Source organism: Mesoplodon mirus, assembly GCF_964341445.2.
Source record: "Mesoplodon mirus genome assembly, chromosome: 6".
Taxonomy (NCBI): domain Eukaryota; kingdom Metazoa; phylum Chordata; class Mammalia; order Artiodactyla; family Ziphiidae; genus Mesoplodon; species Mesoplodon mirus.
In genome coordinates this window covers 116,732,795-116,751,690 of record NC_138982.1, presented here as the reverse complement: position 1 = coordinate 116,751,690, position 18,896 = coordinate 116,732,795, and the positions used below count along the sequence as shown (strand labels likewise).

General features: G+C 34.5%; 1 protein-coding gene across 1 annotated transcript in view; it reads left to right on the top strand.

Annotated features, from left to right (window-relative positions):
- Window positions 1-18,896, top strand: part of ROBO2 (roundabout guidance receptor 2) — a gene marked incomplete at its 3' end in the record, with an annotated part of 582,226 nt that overhangs the window by 58,394 nt on the left and 504,936 nt on the right. Inside the window, exon 2 of the mRNA XM_082624487.1 lies at window positions 1,159-1,485. Within this exon, the coding sequence (XP_082480613.1) occupies window positions 1,159-1,485 (327 nt within the window). The remainder of the gene's footprint in view (window positions 1-1,158; window positions 1,486-18,896) is intronic.

Below are 18,896 nucleotides of genomic sequence, written 5' to 3'. Positions count from 1 at the left end.
GTGTTTATTTTATGGTATAACTTATATCTTCCTTCTTTTTTCTGCCTTAAGTGTTTCAAGGTCAGGTTCTTTTATTTGTTCTCTGGGATATAGAAGTAACTCTCACCTGTCTTTTTTGCCTCCATCGCTATCTATCTTTTACTGTACAGACCAAAAGAACCTTTCTAATACACAGATAGTCATGTCACTGCTCCCTCAAAATCAGTTAGCCATATGGAATAAAAGTCACACTCCTTAGTGTGGTTTTTTAAGCCCTTTTGTCTCCGGCTATAAGACTGCCTTTTACCCTCACATGCCATGTTAACTTCCTCCCTGATTATGAAATGTTTTATACATATATTGTCATTTCTCTGTCCTTTTGCTCATGCTACTTCTTCATTCTGAATGTCTTTCTCCTTCTATTGACATATTCTTTTCATTCTTTACAACTCAATTTAAATGCTACCTTTTTTGGGGAAGCCTCTCACTGTGCTCTAGTTAGAGTTGACATTACTTTTCCCGATCTTTTCCTGTAATACATTTCTTGGACCTCCGTGCAACACTTATTTCAACATAGTGATTTAACCTGAGTTCCTCAGTCAGACATACCTGGATTCAAATCCTGCCTCTACTGCTTACTTCTTCCACAGTCCTGGTCAATATATGTCATTAAACTTCTTCCTCATCTGTTAAATTGAGTTACTATTTGTACATAATATTCAGGTCTTTTTTTGTGTTGACTCTGATAGCACAATGCCAGCATGATAAACGTTTTCTATGTGTGTATTTTAGGCACTTGTCCACTTGGCTTTCTCCCCTAGTACATAGTAAGCACTTTGAAGACAGGAAATTAACCTTACACATCTTAGTACCCATTGCAACTTACTGGTTCCAAAAGAAAATTTCATGCTTATTTTTATTTGTCCTGACACATGGAACATGTTAAACCTAACTCATTAGAATTAACATATTAATTTATTGCTATATTGTCTTGTTCCACAAGGGACTTGGAATGACTTAGGAGATGCATAAAGAACAAAAGACTGAAACATAAATAAAATAGTAGAAAATGCAGTTTGAGTGATTGAATAGTTTAATTTTATCAGTGTGAACCTAAGTGAAACAAAAGCTATAGATAAGGAATGTTAAAGCTTGTCTTCATTCTGTCACATTTTGTAGGATCTCGTCTTCGCCAGGAAGACTTTCCCCCGCGGATTGTGGAGCACCCTTCCGATGTCATTGTCTCTAAGGGAGAGCCCACCACGTTGAACTGCAAGGCCGAGGGCCGGCCAACACCCACCATTGAGTGGTACAAGGATGGCGAGCGGGTGGAGACTGACAAGGATGATCCCCGGTCCCACAGGATGCTTCTGCCCAGTGGATCCTTATTCTTCTTGCGCATTGTGCATGGGCGCAGAAGTAAACCTGATGAAGGAAGCTACGTGTGTGTTGCAAGGAACTATCTTGGTGAAGCAGTGAGTCGAAATGCATCTCTGGAAGTGGCATGTAAGTAAACGTAATGAATCCCATAAATGGCATGTGCTTTTACTTTGATTTTTTTTAATAAGCTTTGATTTGTTCTCATAGATGCTTAATACCTATAGAATAAAACAATCAGTACTCTCTGCATAATTTTACTTTGCCTTCTCCAAAGAAAGCTCGTCAAAATAATGTATAGCCAAGGTGTTTCAATAAGTTTATTTATATTGAAACAATGTGGGTATTATGATATTACATTAAAGCAAGGAGGCGAAGATGCTGGTCGTATTTAAAATTTGAATTATTAATGAGAGATATAATAAAATATTAAGGTTGGCGATGTTAAAATAAAAGTTTACGAGTAACATGGCATCAAATACAAGGTATAAATTCATTATTGTACCTATTCCTGTTACCTATTTATATATAACTAATATATATACATGTATATATTTTTAAAATCTAACTTTTATTGGGCAACTTTAAAAAGTATATACTCTTTAGGTTATATTAACTCTTTTACTTCCAGGCTAAATTCAGGGATCGTTACCCTAGGGATGAAGGGGAAAATATACCAACAACAGCAACTATATTTTTTTATCAAAAAATTCATCAGAGAAGAGAACTGATTCCTGTTTAGGGACAAAATGTGCATATAGAGGAAGGTCTTGCTCAGTTTTGGTAATCAGCAGTAGCTAAGGATTTGTCCTGCCTTTGCCACTTAAAAATATATTTATTTATTAATCAGGTAGCCCAAATAGCATTAGTAAATCAAGGCATCAAGGCTTTGCATCTATTTGATCAATGAGTCTATAACTTTGTTTTTCTGGATGGTTTTCCAGAACAAATTTCAAAATATGTTAGAGTTGTTTTCTGGTTTATAAGTGAGGATTTGGTGTCATAATTATTTTGGTATTCTCTATTTTGAAGGAATACTTTATCAAGAATTATTTGTGAATAAGATGGCAATAACTGAGCTTAAAAAAGTTTGTGCTCTTCAACTTTCTGCTTATACCAGTAGGTGTTCATAGGTAAGAGAATTGAAAAATTTCAGGATGCATGAGTCTTTTTTTTATAGCTGGGATGAGAGTGCTGGATAATAGTTCATGGTCTCATGTCTGCAATTAACTTTGATACTTATACTCACATGCTATATAGTATCACTAAATTATAAAACTTGTGTATATGTGCATCGAAATTCTCACAGTGTATCATTACCTTTATACATGAAAACATCTTTTAGTAAACAAAATCATACAATTTCTTATTCAGCTATCACAATGAAAGCTTTTGCTTTTATGCATCCAGTCTTTTGATTTATGCTTTGTACCAAGAAATCTGGAACCCGGTCCATTCTTGAAATGTGTAAGTCCAATAGGAAAAGACTACAGGAATCCTAAAACCCAAATTTATTATGTGAAGTACTTTGAGATATAAGCATTAGAACTTTTGCTAGCAATGCCATTTTGCGCCAGTTGCTAGGTAATTTCATTTTTATAACTTACTTCAAAAAGCAGTTAGATTAAATGCAGTTTAGTGAGATTTGAAATATACATACAGAACCTCAAGAATGCAAATATTGCTAACTGTCCATTTTTATTTTGAAATATCTTACTTCTGGAACATTTTAAGCATATTGAAATATGTCATTGTCAATTCTATTGATTGTTTTCCCTACCAGATCCCTTTATAGTAAATATAACATGCATTATTCTTTCCTTTTATAGATAAAATGAAACCCATGATGGTTAGGTGACCAAGACTAAGACAATAAATTATTGGGGAATTCAAGATCAGACCATGATTGTTCTAATTTTCAGTTTGAGAGAATTGTACCATATTTCGAAAAACACTCAAACGAAACCAGGCTCATCTTATATAAATAAAAATAAAGAACTTTTAATTACAAGTTTTTCTTTTATCCACTCAGCAGTAAATAACTTTTTTTTTAATTGAGATATAGTTGTTGTATAATATTACATCCGTTTCAAGTACACAACCTAGTGATTCACAATTTTTAAAGGTTAAATTCCATTTATAGTTATTATAAAATATTGGCTAAATTCCCTGTGTTGTGCTGTGTATATCTTTGTAGCTTATTTATTTTAAGCAAATAACTATTTTTAATCCCTCACTAACTTTCTTCTCAATATTAAAGTTTATCTAAATTGGCAAGTCATTTTACTGTTAGACAGCTATAAACTTATCTTTATTCTGATCCTTAGCATTGTTAAAATTGCTCCCAACACACAAGTATCTTGTACTTTTATTTAACATAAAGGATTTCTCTTTCTTAATTGCATCATTGATAATGAATCAAACTGTTTTAGAGGGAAAATTTTAAGCCACGATTTTTTTTTCATGTAATATGACAGTTGCATTTTTCTTTATTTTTAAATCAATGAGCTTTGAGAAATGCTAAAAAATACTTCTGACCTAGAGAGGAAAACAAGAAGAGTTCTAAACTGGATTTAGCTAGTGAATAAAATTCTTTCTTCTAATGCCTTGTCAACAGTTCATGCCATTTGAGGCAACAAAAGATCAAATAATATCCATTTATATGTTGCTCATCCCTTTCACATTAGCTCATCAGTCTTCTCCATTTCCTTATGTGTTTCATAAAATGTGTTAATATGGAAATTTAGGTCAAAGCATTGTGATTTGTCAATCCTATTGGTAACCAAGGTGTATTTTTATAAAATGATAGGAACCGCTGTGGGTCATATAAATGTCTGGCCTTCATATTTTAGGACACTCAACATAATTGCTGAATTATGGCATATCCATTTCTTCATTTGTTAAAGGAAAGAATGGAAACCTAAAAACACTATGTATTTGGAGAGCTGCAGGTAGCTTGATATGAGGTAGGTGGGCAGCGTAAGTTAGAAAGATAGGCATGTGTTGAATCATAAAATCTAGACTTTTTGTTATGTAAAAGGAGAGTCTTTTCTTTCAATTTTGAAAGAAAATTGAAGATAGGGTTAAAGGGATGATGATTGAAGTTGAGCGGAGTTAAGAAGCTGTCAAATCATTCAGAAAAGAGTATATGTTAGATTTTAAACTGAACAAAACAGTGAGGATTAAAAAAAGGAAATAGTTTGAACCGTATTTATAAATTATATCACTTTATGGTTGGTTTGGGGAATAGAGGGTGATTCCCAGATGTTTTTGTTGAAGTGACTGTGTATATTATGATACCTACTATCCAAAGGGATGGCAGATACAGGAGAAATAACTCTAGTGAGAACAGGAAAGTGAAGTCAGCTTGATTGTATTGTTTGACATACCAATGAAATATCAAGGTAAAAATATGCCATATTCCATTAAGAAAAGAGCTTTTGGAATTGAGAAGTCTTTCCCAGATGGAGGCTGAAGCCAGGGGAGTAGATAGACATAGATGTGATTGTCCAGACAAGCTGTGTGTAGGGCTGCGATCACACCCATTGTTTGGAAACAATATTTAACGTTGGGGAAAAGAAAGAAGTCTAGTTCAGGAGGCTCAGAGGAGGTGTTGGAGTGATGGAACATGGGAAGTGGAGTGACAAGAAAAATAAGGAAATAATTTTAAGAAAGAAAAAGTGGTTGGCAATGCCAGTGCCACGTGGTGGTCTAAATAAAAAGTATCTGTGGTCTCTAGGGGTGGAAAGAAAGCACAGCAGCTGAAGAATGAGTTGGTAGTGGAGTTGGAGTGGCAAGTGCTGCCTGTTCTTTCAGGAACTCAGGGGTGGTCAAAATCAGTTGAGAATTGATTTAGGTGTATATAGGAATATCTAGGTGGTATGGATAAATAGCAAACAACCTTGTTGTAACTCCTATTGTGAAATAATTATTGATAAAAAATCTGGAATTTTTGACTCTGCTTCATCTTGATTTTCATTTTTAATTTCAACAATCTTGCTTTCTGCTGTCATATGATATGAGCAGTTTTATTGATAACCGTCTGTCTTGACTGACTGTATAGAAGTTAGCCTGTTTTTATCATACTCTATTCATTCTCTTTTTGTTTTATTAAATACAGAGTTCACTTTTATGTAACAGAACAGTATAATTGAGGAAAAAACTGTTCAGGGCCAATCATTGCAGTGGAGATTTGAATCACTTACCGCATATTTTCTTTTTTCCCCTCTTGGTTTGGAAAAAAAAAAAGCAATCCAGAAAGTACTTTTTAAATCACTTTAACTCAAGGAAGGTATTTAGGGAAAAAAGTGATTTTTACATATTTAGAAAACAGAATTGCAGGTTCTACAAGTAAGGCACTTGGCACTGAAGAATTTAATACATAGTTTTCCAATGGGACCACCAAGATAGCTGAGACGTAGCTGGGGCAGATAGGATTTCAGTTTGAACTCCAGGGCTCCCTGTGTTTGGAGCAGAAGGAGCACAGGGGTCCTCACGCAGATTGTGGCTGCCTGTGATGCAGCCTGAATCAGTGGCAGTGCCTAGAGATGGCAGCTGTAGCCCCAGGTGGTAAATATATGACAGCAGCTTGATCTATCGACCAGGGTAAGATGGGGTTCTGGCCTAAATGAAAATTCATGAAAAATTGATGAAGTCCCCAGATTATTTTTTCCGTTTCCTTTTCTCTGCACTATGCCAGTGCAGAGAGGGGAGATTAAATGAAGTGATGAACGCTTTAGTGGCAAGGAGGTTGTGGTTCAAAGGTCAAGGGTCACTTAGAAACTGGTCTTTTTTTCCCCTTTCCTTCCTTATAAATCAAAAACACAAAAACTTTTCAGATTAGCTATGATTTACCTTTGCTTTGATAAAAATAAAATAAACTGGCTAAATGTTTGAAAGTTGGCTTTTGATGCAACTACAAAAGAGAACAGATGTGGTTCATAAGTCAGTTGGGGAACTAGAAATAGATTGAATTCCATGACTGCAGGGTGATTTCTTTTCCTTTCTTCTTCCTTTTTTTTCCTTTTTGTTTCCACGTATGAAGACCCATGCCTCAAGAAAGTCATTTAGAGAAGGAAAAGGTGTTGCATTATTTATGTCACATATTGTTAGAACAGCAAAGCTATGGAACACTCTACAAACATAATGATCCTGCTTTAAATCCAAAACTAAATTGATGTTTTATCTGTACAAGGAAGAGAGGTTATAGAAGTAGACTGACTTTAGTAACAGAGGTCACAGGTGGCATTAAAAATGAGCACAAGGTGAATTGTTTCATTGGTATTTCCAAGTTAATAAATATGTAATCTTTTTCTTTTTTTACTTTCGGCTGTAAATGAATGTTATCCAGGCAAAATACCTTTATGCTCCAAAAACACATGAGATAAATTAAATTGCAGAAAAGCCTGAGCCATGGAGAGCTTTTTTTAAAAAAATTACTTTATTGAGATATGGTTCACATATAATTTACCCATTTAAAGTGTATAATTTAATGTTTTTTAGTGTATTCACAGGGTTGTGCAACCAACACCACAATCTAATTTGAATATTTTTGTCACTTATAAAGGAAACTCTGTACCCATTAGCAGCCAATTCCCATTCTCCTGGAACCCTTCTGCTATATCCCTAAGCAAACACTAATCTACTGTCTTGTCTCTATATATTTGCCTATTCTAGATATGTCATGTAAATGGGATCATACAATACATGGCCTTTTTTGACTAGCTTCTTTTCCTGAGTATAATGTTTTCAGGGGTAATCTTTGTTGTAGCATGTATCAGTATTTCATTTCTTTACACTGCTGAATAATATTCTATTGTGTGGATATACCACATTTTATCCATTCACTCATATGTTGATGGAAATTTGGGTTGTTTCCATTTTTTGTCTATTACGAATAATGCTGCTATGAATATTTTTGTACAAGTTTTTTTGTGACATATGGTTTCATTTGGGTATTCTCTTGGGTATATATCTAAGAGTGGAGTTGCTTAGTCATATGGTAACTCAACTTTTTAAGGGACTTATAGGTAACTTTTAAGTGTAGATAAAAATATTTATTAGTGTTATTGAATTAACTGTATCCAACTCCCCTCTTAGTACAAGGCACAGCTAGAAACATTGCCAGTATTTGATAAATATTATTGACTGGCTGGCATGTTATACTTCCTTGTGTTATATGTCCATATTTTAAGATAAGATTTAATTAATTAAAAATATAAAATAATTAACTCTATAAAGCCACTGAATGGTCATGAAGTTTCTATTTTTTTCTTTGACCTAGCTATTTAATTCAAGTAGGTATGAATTGATGAAATAAATTCTGAAATCACTTCCCCTTATAAAACTTCTTACCAAACCGTGTTGACTTTGGCCCCAATTAAGTTGGATAGTCTTGCTATTTGAATCTTACTTCACTTTCTGCCACATTTTCATTTGTCCTGAAAGAGGACAGTATTCTGGCTTCTCAGGAGATGACATTATATTTTCTGAGAATAACTGACATAACCTTTCCTGTTCCCAGGTTATTTTTCCTTTCAAAGGTCTTAAAGTTTGTTTGTTTGTTTGTTTTTCTTTCATTTACTAGGAAGGTTTAGAATAAGAAATTAATGGTGATTATAATAGAAGTTGATTAAGTAATTCCAGGAGTAGGGAAACAGAACTGCTATCATGACTCAACCTTCCTAAAACAAACAAATGTATCTATTTAAATGCATAAGAGGCAACTAGTCAATTGGAACTGATATTCATAGATTTTGACTAAGAAGAATATAAGAGCTACTGGCTTTTTCATGATTCCTCTGTTTGTATTTCTACAAATTTCAATAGAGAATGCAGATAATTTGGGGGGAGGGTATACAGACAACCACTCATACCTTAATGTACTTGGGCCATGTTATGCACTAAATTGTATCCCCCCAAATTCATATATTGAAGCTCTAATCCCTAGTACCTCAGAATCTGACTGTGTTGGTAGATTGGGTCTTTAAAGGAATAAATTAAAATACAGTTGTTAGGGTGGGTCCTAATCTATTCTAACTGGTGGCCTTATAAGAAGAGGGCATTTGAACACATAGACACCAGAGATGCACATGCACAGAGGAAAGACCATATGGGGACACAGTGAGAACGTGGCCATCTGCAAGCAAGGGGAGAAACCTCAGAAGAAACTAAAACTACCAACACCTTAATCATGGACTTTTAGCTTCCAGAACTGTGAGAAAATAAATTTCTGCTGTTTAAGCCACACAGACTATGGTATTTTGTGATGGCAGCCCTAGCAAATTAATACAAGCCATTTGTCTTACAGCAAGAGTAACCACTAGTAAGAGACCATATAAAAAAAATAGTGATTTGAATCAAATATTGTTTGTGCTCTGTGGATTTGTACTGCCCTGCATCCACAATGTTGGCCCGAGGCTGTTTTGAAAGAAATCTGTAAACTCAATTGAAAGTATTATAAACTGTGAATGTATGGGCATAGAGGAATCAATCTAAAACATCTTTAACTAGAAAGAAAATCCAATAGCAAATATTTGGTTTTTTTTTTTTTTGGTATTAGAGAACAGTGTTAGAAGATACATGAGTGTGCACACGCACACATCTGTGTTACTTGGGCTGTTTTGTCTGTGTACCTTTTAATTGTGTAATACTCCATCAAATTCTTTCACATACATGTCTCTCCTTTAATCTTCACAAATGAAGGTGTGAAATTACTATGCCTGGAGTACATGTTTGAGCTTATGAGCTATTTAAATATGTGTAATGCTGTATTTTGATATCAGGTTTCTCTTAACTGTATTAGCTGTATTCACCCCCTCTCCCTTTACAAGTCTCAAGTTGCCATTCACTAAAATTAGCCTGAATTAACTCTGATTCCAAGGAAAGCACATAAATAAGAGAAAGAGGAATCTTGATGTTCTCTTCTTTTCAAAAGATTATTTCCCAAAACAATTTAATCCTGAACTCTGCAAACATGTAAATCCTATCCATGGAATGATAGCCAAACATATTCAGTGATACTAAGGTGTATTAAGACAAAACTTGTTGAGTTCAGCTCTTTTCAATCTCAGAATTTTTTATAGATAAAAGTAAGAAAAGACTATTTATGGTTTGGAGGGTTTCCCACCTATGAACCTTCAATTTATTTGATTTCAGCTGGTTTGTAAATATAAATTGATTCTACTGAAAATGTATATAGGTTGACACTGTAGTTAGGAAACGTAATTTTGTGCAGCAACTTGTATGCTTTTCTCTCAAGATATGTGTTTCATCAGAAAGACAGGTCTCCAATTTTCCTTCGTTAGGTTGAGTTTCTTTCTGATAATTACAATATACATTGTTTAATTCTGAAGCAGCTCCCACAAGGTTTCTATAATTACATAAAGGGGGTTGTACTTTTTTCATGCATGAGTCAGTATATATGTTAAGCACTTTAGAGGAGTACAGAAGTAAAAACGGCAGGTGAAATTTTGTTCAACTCTGGAAATTTCTTCTGTAGAAGTCTGTAACAGCCTGTGACTTAACTGCTAAAGGATCAGAGGTTCAGTTGAGGAATCAGCATATTCTTTACACTCTAAATCATTGGAATTGGTTTTCCTCTTAGGATATTCTCAAATGCAAACACAACATTTTCAACCACCTCTTTCTTAATTAGGAGATATTCATACATTTTTGTCAATAGGGTATACGTTTTACAAGAAGTAATCTAGGAAAACAATATTGGGCCCCTGTTTAGGATTTCTGTTAACTCTCTGAAGTTCCCTAGCACTACCCTTCTGGGGCTGCTTAGACATCAGTAGTGTCTCTGACCATTGGAGAGAAGTCAAGCAAGGATTGTAAGAGAGGCAGGTGCTTTGAGGATGTGACAGACAGATATATAGGCCCAGAATCTGGTGGATTCCAATAAGTTTTTGTATGTTTATTTTGTCTTGCTCTTTTGTTTTTGCAGAAATTCTACCACCCAAAATAGCCCATGGTCACTTACTCACTGGTTAGCCTAAGCCTGTTAAAAAATTGATCCTCCCAAAGCCTGCAAGCAAGGGTGTCAGCCTGGGTTACAGGCAGCAAGAAAAGTCCGATTGGCCTATGCCATTGGCCCTTTAAGTAGCATCACAAGTAGGGCCTAGAAACTGAATATAAAGTAACATCTAAGAAGAAAAGGACTATTTTTATCACATATACCTTTTTCTGATAATCAGGCCATTTTCCAGTTATGCAAGTACTTTTTATTTATAAACACAATCATTAAGTTTTTTATGTGGTTATCTAACATCTAAGTCTGTACAAAGACTTTGGCACAAACTTTACAGTTTTTATATATAAACTGTAAAATTATGGAGAGGTTACATGACTATTTTACTTTCATAATGTCGTATTCAATATAGACTGTTATGTATACATATATATCAACCTGCTTCTCTCTCCTCCTACTTGCTTTTTCTGCTTATTCACATTGAATGAGGATGTTCAAAGGTCTTTACTGGCTTTCTTAGGCATTAGGATTAAAAAGCAGCTTAAGAGGTCCATGCCTTCAATTGTGCTTTTGTTATAAGTGAGAAGCCTGGGAAGCCTGATCAAGTAACAGCTAACCTTCCACTGTGGTGTGGGGTAAGGGCCCTCAGACAGGACATGCCACAGACATTAGAAGAAGAAGTGACATCAAATGCTTCTGGATGAATATGAATGGAAAGTGGCCTTAGAAAACTGGAGAGAAGTATAAAAGCAAAGACCTGAGGCTGTGTGTGATTGGCCAGTGTGGGGAGTAATTACTATATTGTTGAATTGGAGAACGTATGTAGGAGAGTAGAGGGAGATAATTTAAATAGGGAAGTAGAGATTGGTCATAATTAAACGAACTAAGGAGCTTGCACGTTATCCTAGAAGACCTGAGGGACCCTTCAATGTTTTTTTGATTTGGGAATGTTACTTGTAAGGTATGAGAGGGGATATGTTAAAGGCAGTATAAGGTGGATTAGAACATGGAAGAGTGTGAAGGTAGGAGATCTATTACCAATTAAGGTATGATAAGAAGAAGGTTGAATTAATTTGATGAATTAAATTGATACCTGAAAGATAGGAGATGGCATTTCAAAGGAGAATTGATACAAATTTAAGAAATGAGTTTGTGGTCCAATGGATAATATAAATTTAGTTTGCTACAATTTTGGACAGTACTTTCTAATTGCTAGGTACTCAGATGCTGAGGATACTGATATTTAAAACAAGAGTTGTTTAATAAGTATAGAGTTTCAGTTTTGCAAGATGAAAAAGTCCTGGATATCTCTTGCACAATGATGTGAATATACTAACACTACTGAACTGTACACTTAAAAATCATTGAGATGGTATATTTTATGTTACCTGTGGTTTTTTTTTACCTCAGAAACAAAAAACAGAACAAGAGATGACTCATGCCATCAAAGAGTGTTCAACAAGATGGTATAAAATGTAACTCCTAGAGTAAGGAACACCTGAACATGTGGGAATTCAGAGGAAGAAAATATTGATTTTACCAAGAGAAATATGGACCAGGTGAAATTATTTCTGTAAGTGGAAAGTCAGTAAAAATAATCACTAGGGCTTCCCTGGTGGCACAGTGGTTGAGAGTCCGCCTGCCGATGCAGGGGACACGGGTTTGTGCCCGGGTCTGGGAAGATCTCACATGACGCGGAGCGGCTGGGCCCGTGAGCCATGGCCGCTGAGCCTGCGCGTCCGGAGCCTGTGCTCCGCAGCGGGAGAGGCCACAACAGTGAGAGGCCCGCCTACCACAAAAAAAAAAAAAAAAAAAAAAATCACTAAATGCCAGGATTTTTTCCTAAGTGTTTTATATTTATAGTTTATTTTGAGTATAATTCTCAAGACAACTTATTATTTTCTTTCTATTATATCTGAGGCCAAATCTTTGTTAACTTAGCAATTTTTGCACAGTAAGAAGAGTCAGGATATGAACCCAGACAGCCTTTGCCTAGAGTTTGCTTTCTTAACTACCATGCTAAGTGGTCTCATTGATTCATTTAAACAAACAAAATCATTTGACACTTAGAAGAAATCATTAGCATTTGTTTTAGGTATTCTATCCAGAAATGGTTATCCAGTTGTATACATACAATGAGAATGCTGGACTACATGAAGTCTAAAGCTTCATTTTGGTGCTAAAATTCTGTGATTCATGGGGTACTAAAGGAAACAAACAACAGAAAGAGTAAGCTTTTCTTTTTTTTAAATTTAGTTATATATTGACATTTAAGAGCTCATTAGTTTATTCAAGGAATTTGATTTTCTCTGTACAGTTCCTAGTTGTCAAATATCAGTATCAGGAAGATCCATCACTTTCAGGTCTTATTGACATGTTTTCAGGCCAAAGCAGCTTGGAGCTTAAGAATCAAATTTATAAGAAGAGTTATCTATCATTTAATATCTAAAGATAACTTGACTAAGTTTTATTTAAAAAAAAAAGGGAGTATGATAATAACAATGATACCCTTACAGTATTTTCTCGAGTTCTTTGGAAGTTATTAACATATTAACATGCATTATCTCATGGCATACATATTTGTAGAAATTTGCTAACTTTGATAGTTTCTTTCTAAGTTCAGTAATTATTGTTAACAATGGTCAATTTGGCTTTCAAATAGCTCTTTTTAATTTAAAAATTGATTAAAGGAGGAAGAATTGTTTTTTCAATAAATGATAACTTAGAGCAATTGGATATTCAAAGGCAATAAAAGAAGCTCAACTTACAGTTCAAACATTATACAAAAATGAATTAAAAATGGATTAAATATTTAAATGTAAATCATAACATTTATAAAACTTTTAGAAAATAGGACAAATATATTTGATACCTTGGGCTTGGTAAAGAGTTCTTAGACATGATACCAAAGCACAACCCAAAAAGATAAAATAAATAAATTTGACATCATTAAGATGAGAAATTTTTATTCTCTGAAAGATCTTGTCAAGAGGATAAAAAGACAAGTTAAATACGAGGAGAACATACTTGCGAACGACATATATCTGACCAAAGATTCATACCTAAAACGTATAAAGATCTCTCAAAGCTCAACATTAAATAAAACAAATAATCCAGTTAGCAAAAAGGGCATAAGACATAAAGAGACATTTCACCAAAAGGATGTATGGCAGGGAAATAAGCACTTGAAGAGATGTTAAAAATCACTAGCCTTTGGGGAATGCACATTAAAATAGACTATGATGAACAATCGCTACCTACCACTTACAACAGCCAAAATACAAAATCGTGATCTCTCATTCATTACTGGTAGGAGTGTAAAATTGTACAGTCACTCTGCAAAATAGTTTGACAATTTCTTAAAACACTGAACGTACACTTACCATACATTTGCACTCCTGGGTACTTAGCTAAGAGAAATGATAACTTACATCTGCACAAAAGCCTGTACACAACTTTAAAGCAGTTTTATTTGTAAAAGCAAAAACAATGGAAACAACAATTAAAATGTCCCTCAATAGGTGAATGGTTTAACAAACCATGTTATATATATACCACGGAATACTACTCAACAATAAACAGGAATGAATTATTGATATGCACAATGACTTAGAGAGATCTCGAGGGCATTATGCTGAGTGAAGAAAGCCATTTCAAAAGGCTACATACTGTATGGTTCCATCTATATAACCTCCTCATAATGACAAATTTATAGTGATGGAAAAGAGATTACTGGTTGCCAAGGGTTAGGGATGGTGGGGAGAGAGCCATGGGTGTGTTTATGAGGGGAGAGCAAGAGGGTGATCTTTGTAATGATGAAACAGTTGTGTATCTTGGTTGTGATAATGGTTACACAAATATACATGTGATAAAATGACATAGAAGCACATGTATTGTATCAATGTCAAATTCCTGGTTTTAATATTGTACTATCATTATGTAAGATGTAACCACTGAGGGGAAACTGGGTAAAGGGTACAGAGGACATCTCTGTACTATCTTTACAACTTCCTATGAATCTATAATTATTTCAAAATAAAAGTTTAAAACAAATAATCTAACTACCTTAAGTAAACATAAGTATATAAAAATGTCTCATTAAAAACTAATAATTTATGACTTTTAAATGTTAAGTGTTTTGCTTAAACTTTGATGAATTCAGATTTTTCCAAATTTCTTTAAAATTCACTTATTCAGATTCACTGTTTGAAATTAATTAAATACAACTTGTGGTATGTTCTACATACAGTTCTGTGAATTTCTTTTTCTATGTTTGATTTTTGCTCCATCATGGTTTTTGAGTTTAATTATAGGGTTTTTTATTGGGGAAAAAGAAACAGGCGTGTTAAAGTAAGAGGGGAGTGGTTGTTCCTAAGAATAAAGAGTCCCCAGTACTTGACCTAATGAACAGGGTCTCTTATTGCATAAAGCTGCCAAAAAAGTCTCTTACTCTAAACTGCATTAATAGTTCAGATTAAGAAATGTGATCCAGCTTGATTTTTTTTCTGCTAAAACTATGGGTGGAATATTGTTAATAGTTCTGAGTACCAGTTTAAATTCACCATTAAAACTGGAATACCACTAGAAGAGAAAGATTAAGTATTTAAGACTGTCACAAGTAGAAAAAGTGGGAGGAATTGGGATTATTATTGAGGAACAACGAAGACACGGGTAGGGCTGGTAGTTCTCACCAAGCACATCAAGAACTGTCATCCCAAAGAGAGAATATATTTGTTCCATGTGACCCTTGAGGAAAGAAAAGGACCAGTGTATGGAAGCTGCAGGTTTTGCCTCAGCATGCCAGACTATAATTATGGTGTACGTGTTCTTTCTTGGGATTTTTAGGGAATTATAGGCAAACCAAGGCCAATATGATGATGTGGTCAGAAGAGAACCTAAAAAATTACATACAACTATATATTTTCTTATAGCTTTACCTTATGTTTTACCTCAAAGGAAAAATCAGTCTTCATGATAATGAAACAAGATAACAAAACTTAAGTACTGGTGACTTATTTAGTCTCATCACTTTATTATACACAAGGAATTCCATAAAGTAGAAATGATTTCCTTAAATTTAGTATTATCATGTTTCATGAAATGTCCTTGGAAAAATCTCACTTATGCATATGTCTTACACATCTTATCTTGAAATCCTTTGAGATTATAAGCAATTAAATTAATTGCATTTTGTAGTCCAACCCCTCATTTATAACATATAATTCCCCAGGACCCACATGTACAGATTCAAGAGTAGCTTGATAGAAAGACTGATTTATTTTTGTTTTCTTCCTGGATCTGCTTTGAATATTCTTAAAAGAAGGAAGAAGATGCTGTGTTTAATATTCATATAAGATTTTCTTTTAAAAGCAGCTTCTCTCAAAAGCCTATTGTTAAACAGGACTACCTAGAAAGGGATGAACTTGCAAAATCCTTCCTAACTACTTGTTTGGTTTTTTAGGGTTGATGGATAAGCTGATAGAATCTAATCTTCATATGTGTCTGTCATTAATAGAGATGTAAGAATTTACATCTCTCAATTTACTTTGTCTTTCTTTTTTCTGTCACATCATAAGGAAAAGCTTTACTAATGAAGTATCCAATGGTAATAACCCATTATATGCTAGGATCTCTCTTTATATCAGATGACATGCAAATGAACTGTTCTATTTCTGTGGAGAAAGAAAGACAAGGAGTGGTGTAGTTAATCATGCTTGAGGGCTGCCATAATGTCTTCTGGGAAATATTACCATTATTCATTCTTATTTAAGGGTCCTTATCCTGTGCATAAGAAAATCTCCCATTCATTTCATTTGGGTTTGATGTTAATTACAGGGGCATTAATGGAAGCTTTCTCATAAGAAATGGATGTAGGACTAAATCAGAAAAAAAAAAAAGCAACCTTTGGGTGAATCAGGTCATCATAAAACCGTGCATGAAGAAGGTGGCAGGTTGGAGGAACCGTAGAGATCATCAGTCCCCTTGTTCAGATGTAGAAACTGAAGCCTTGAGACATGAACTAACTTAAGCAAAGCCCCCAGTTGATGAGAGGCAGGCCTGAGATGACAAATGAGGGAGCCAATTTCATCAGACAGCAATGGAGAGGAAAGATAATTTGGGGAATTTCTTTTCCCAGAAAGGACCAGGTTCTGGCCCTGTTCTCCTATTAACTAGTTCTATAATTTTGGCAAAGCTTTTAACCTCTCTGGGTCTCTTTTCTTGAATTTAAGGTGAGGGGAGTAGACTAGATCATTCGTCCTCCAGAAAAGTGGAAATCTAACTGAGCTACTATAGAGGGTTTGCATGCGACTACTGGACAGAGTTCATTGAAAAAAGATATTTCCAACAGATCATGTATGTTTGGATTCCAGAAACTGACAAGAGCCAACCTTGGATATCAAGTAATTGAGCAGTAGTCTTTTTTTAAATTATTTTATTTATTTATTTATTTATTTATTTATTTATTTATTTATTTATTTATTTATTTTTGGCTGTGTTGGGTCTTCGTTTCTGTGTGAGGGCTCTCTCTAGTTGCGGCAAGCGGGGGCCACTCTTCATCGCGGTGCACGGACCTCTCACTATCGCGGCCTCTCTTGTTGCGGAGCACAGACTCCAGTTGCGCAGGCTCAGTAGTTGTGGCTCACGGGTCCAGTTGCTCCGCGGCATGTGGGATCTTCCCAGAACAGGGCTCGAACCCGTGTCCCCTGCATCGGCAGGCAGATTCTCAACCACTGCATCACCAGGGAAGCCCGAGCAGTAGTCTTTTTAACTGGCCATTCCCCTAGCCTATGAAAAAAACCTTTTTTCTTATTCTAGATAATATTATTTTTTGTTTCTTTTTCACCATTTCTTCAAGCAAATTCTGGTTGACAACAAGTAATTGATAATATTGCTGATAAAATGAAGATTTTCCTTAATCTTCTATGTCTTTTGAGGATTTAACTGATCATGGATCCACATCTATGCAGTCCTTAGTCACCTTGTCACCATGTAATTAAGTCATTTTTCTTTTAGGCATTCAGGTCTAAGGTAAATTTTTTTTTGCAAAAGTATGTATATTCTGGATCAGTGTTTCTGGTCTCTTGAAGTTTAATGTAAACAAATATAAATTTCTAGTATATAAATTGGATTTTTTTTGTTTCTCTAAAAGAAGTATATGAAGCAAAGCAGCTAATTTTTGAGATTTATTTGACTTACACTTAGTGTATAAAAGATTTTATTAGGTAAAATGCATGTTTGTCTTTTACTGAAATATTTTCATAATTATATGAAATTAATTTCATAATTATACACATAAGCAGATATATATTAGACCAACATAACATCGCTATTGTTTCTGGACCCATGTTATCTAAATTACTAAAAAAAACCTTTTTACTGTGTGTGTCTTTTTGTTTGTTTCTACTTTTTTTCTGGTTATAAATACCTTCATTTTTTTTTTATTGGAGTATAGTTGCTTTACAATATTGTGTTAGTTTATAATGTACAACAAAGTGAATCAGCTATACATATACATATATCCCCTCTTTTTTGGATTTCCTTCTCATTTAGGTCACCACAGAGAACTGAGTAGAGTTCCCTGTGCTATACAGTAGGTTCTCATTAGTTATCTATTTTATACATGGTATCAATAGTGTATATATGTCAATCCCAATCTCCAAATTCATCCCACCCCCCTTTCCCCCTTGGCATCCGTACGTTTGTTCTCTACATCCGTGTCTCTATCTCTGCTTTATAAATAAGCTCGTCTATACTAATTCTTTTAGATTCCACATAAATGTGTTAAAATACCATATTTGTTTTTCTCTTTCTGACTTACTTCACTGTGTATGACAGACTCTAGGTCCATCTACATCTCTACAAATGACCTAATTTCATTTCTTTTTATGGCTGAGTAATACTCCACTGTATATATGTACTACATCTTCTTTATCCATTCATTCTTTGTCCATCTATTGATGGACATTTAGTTTGCTTCCATGTCCTGGCTATTGTAAATAATGCTGCAGTGAACATTGGGGTGCATGTATCTTTTTTGAATTATGGTTTTCTCAGGGTATATGCCCAGTAGTGAGATTGCTGGGTCATATGGTAGTTCTATTTTTAGTTTTTTAAGGAGTCTCCATACTGTTCTCCATAGTGGCTGTATCAATTTACATTCCCACCAACAGTGCAAAAGGGTTCCCTTTTCTCCATGCCCTCTCCAACATTTATTATTTGCAGATTTTTTTGATGGCCATTCTGACTGGTGTGAGGTGATACTTCATTGTAGTTTTGATTTGCATTTCTCTAATAATTAGTGATGTTGAACATCTTTTCATGTGCCTCTTGGCCACCTGTATGTCTTCTTTGGTGAAATGTCTATTTAGGTCTTTTGCCCATTTTTTAATTGGGTTGTCTGTTTTCTTGATATTGAGCTCCATGAGTTGTTTGTATATTTTGGAGATTAATCCTTTGTCCATTGCTTCATTTGCAAATATTTTCTCCCATTCTGAGAGTTGTCTTTTCATCTTAGAAATGTTGGAAACTACAGAAAAGTAAAGAAAAAAATTGCCACCAGAAATAA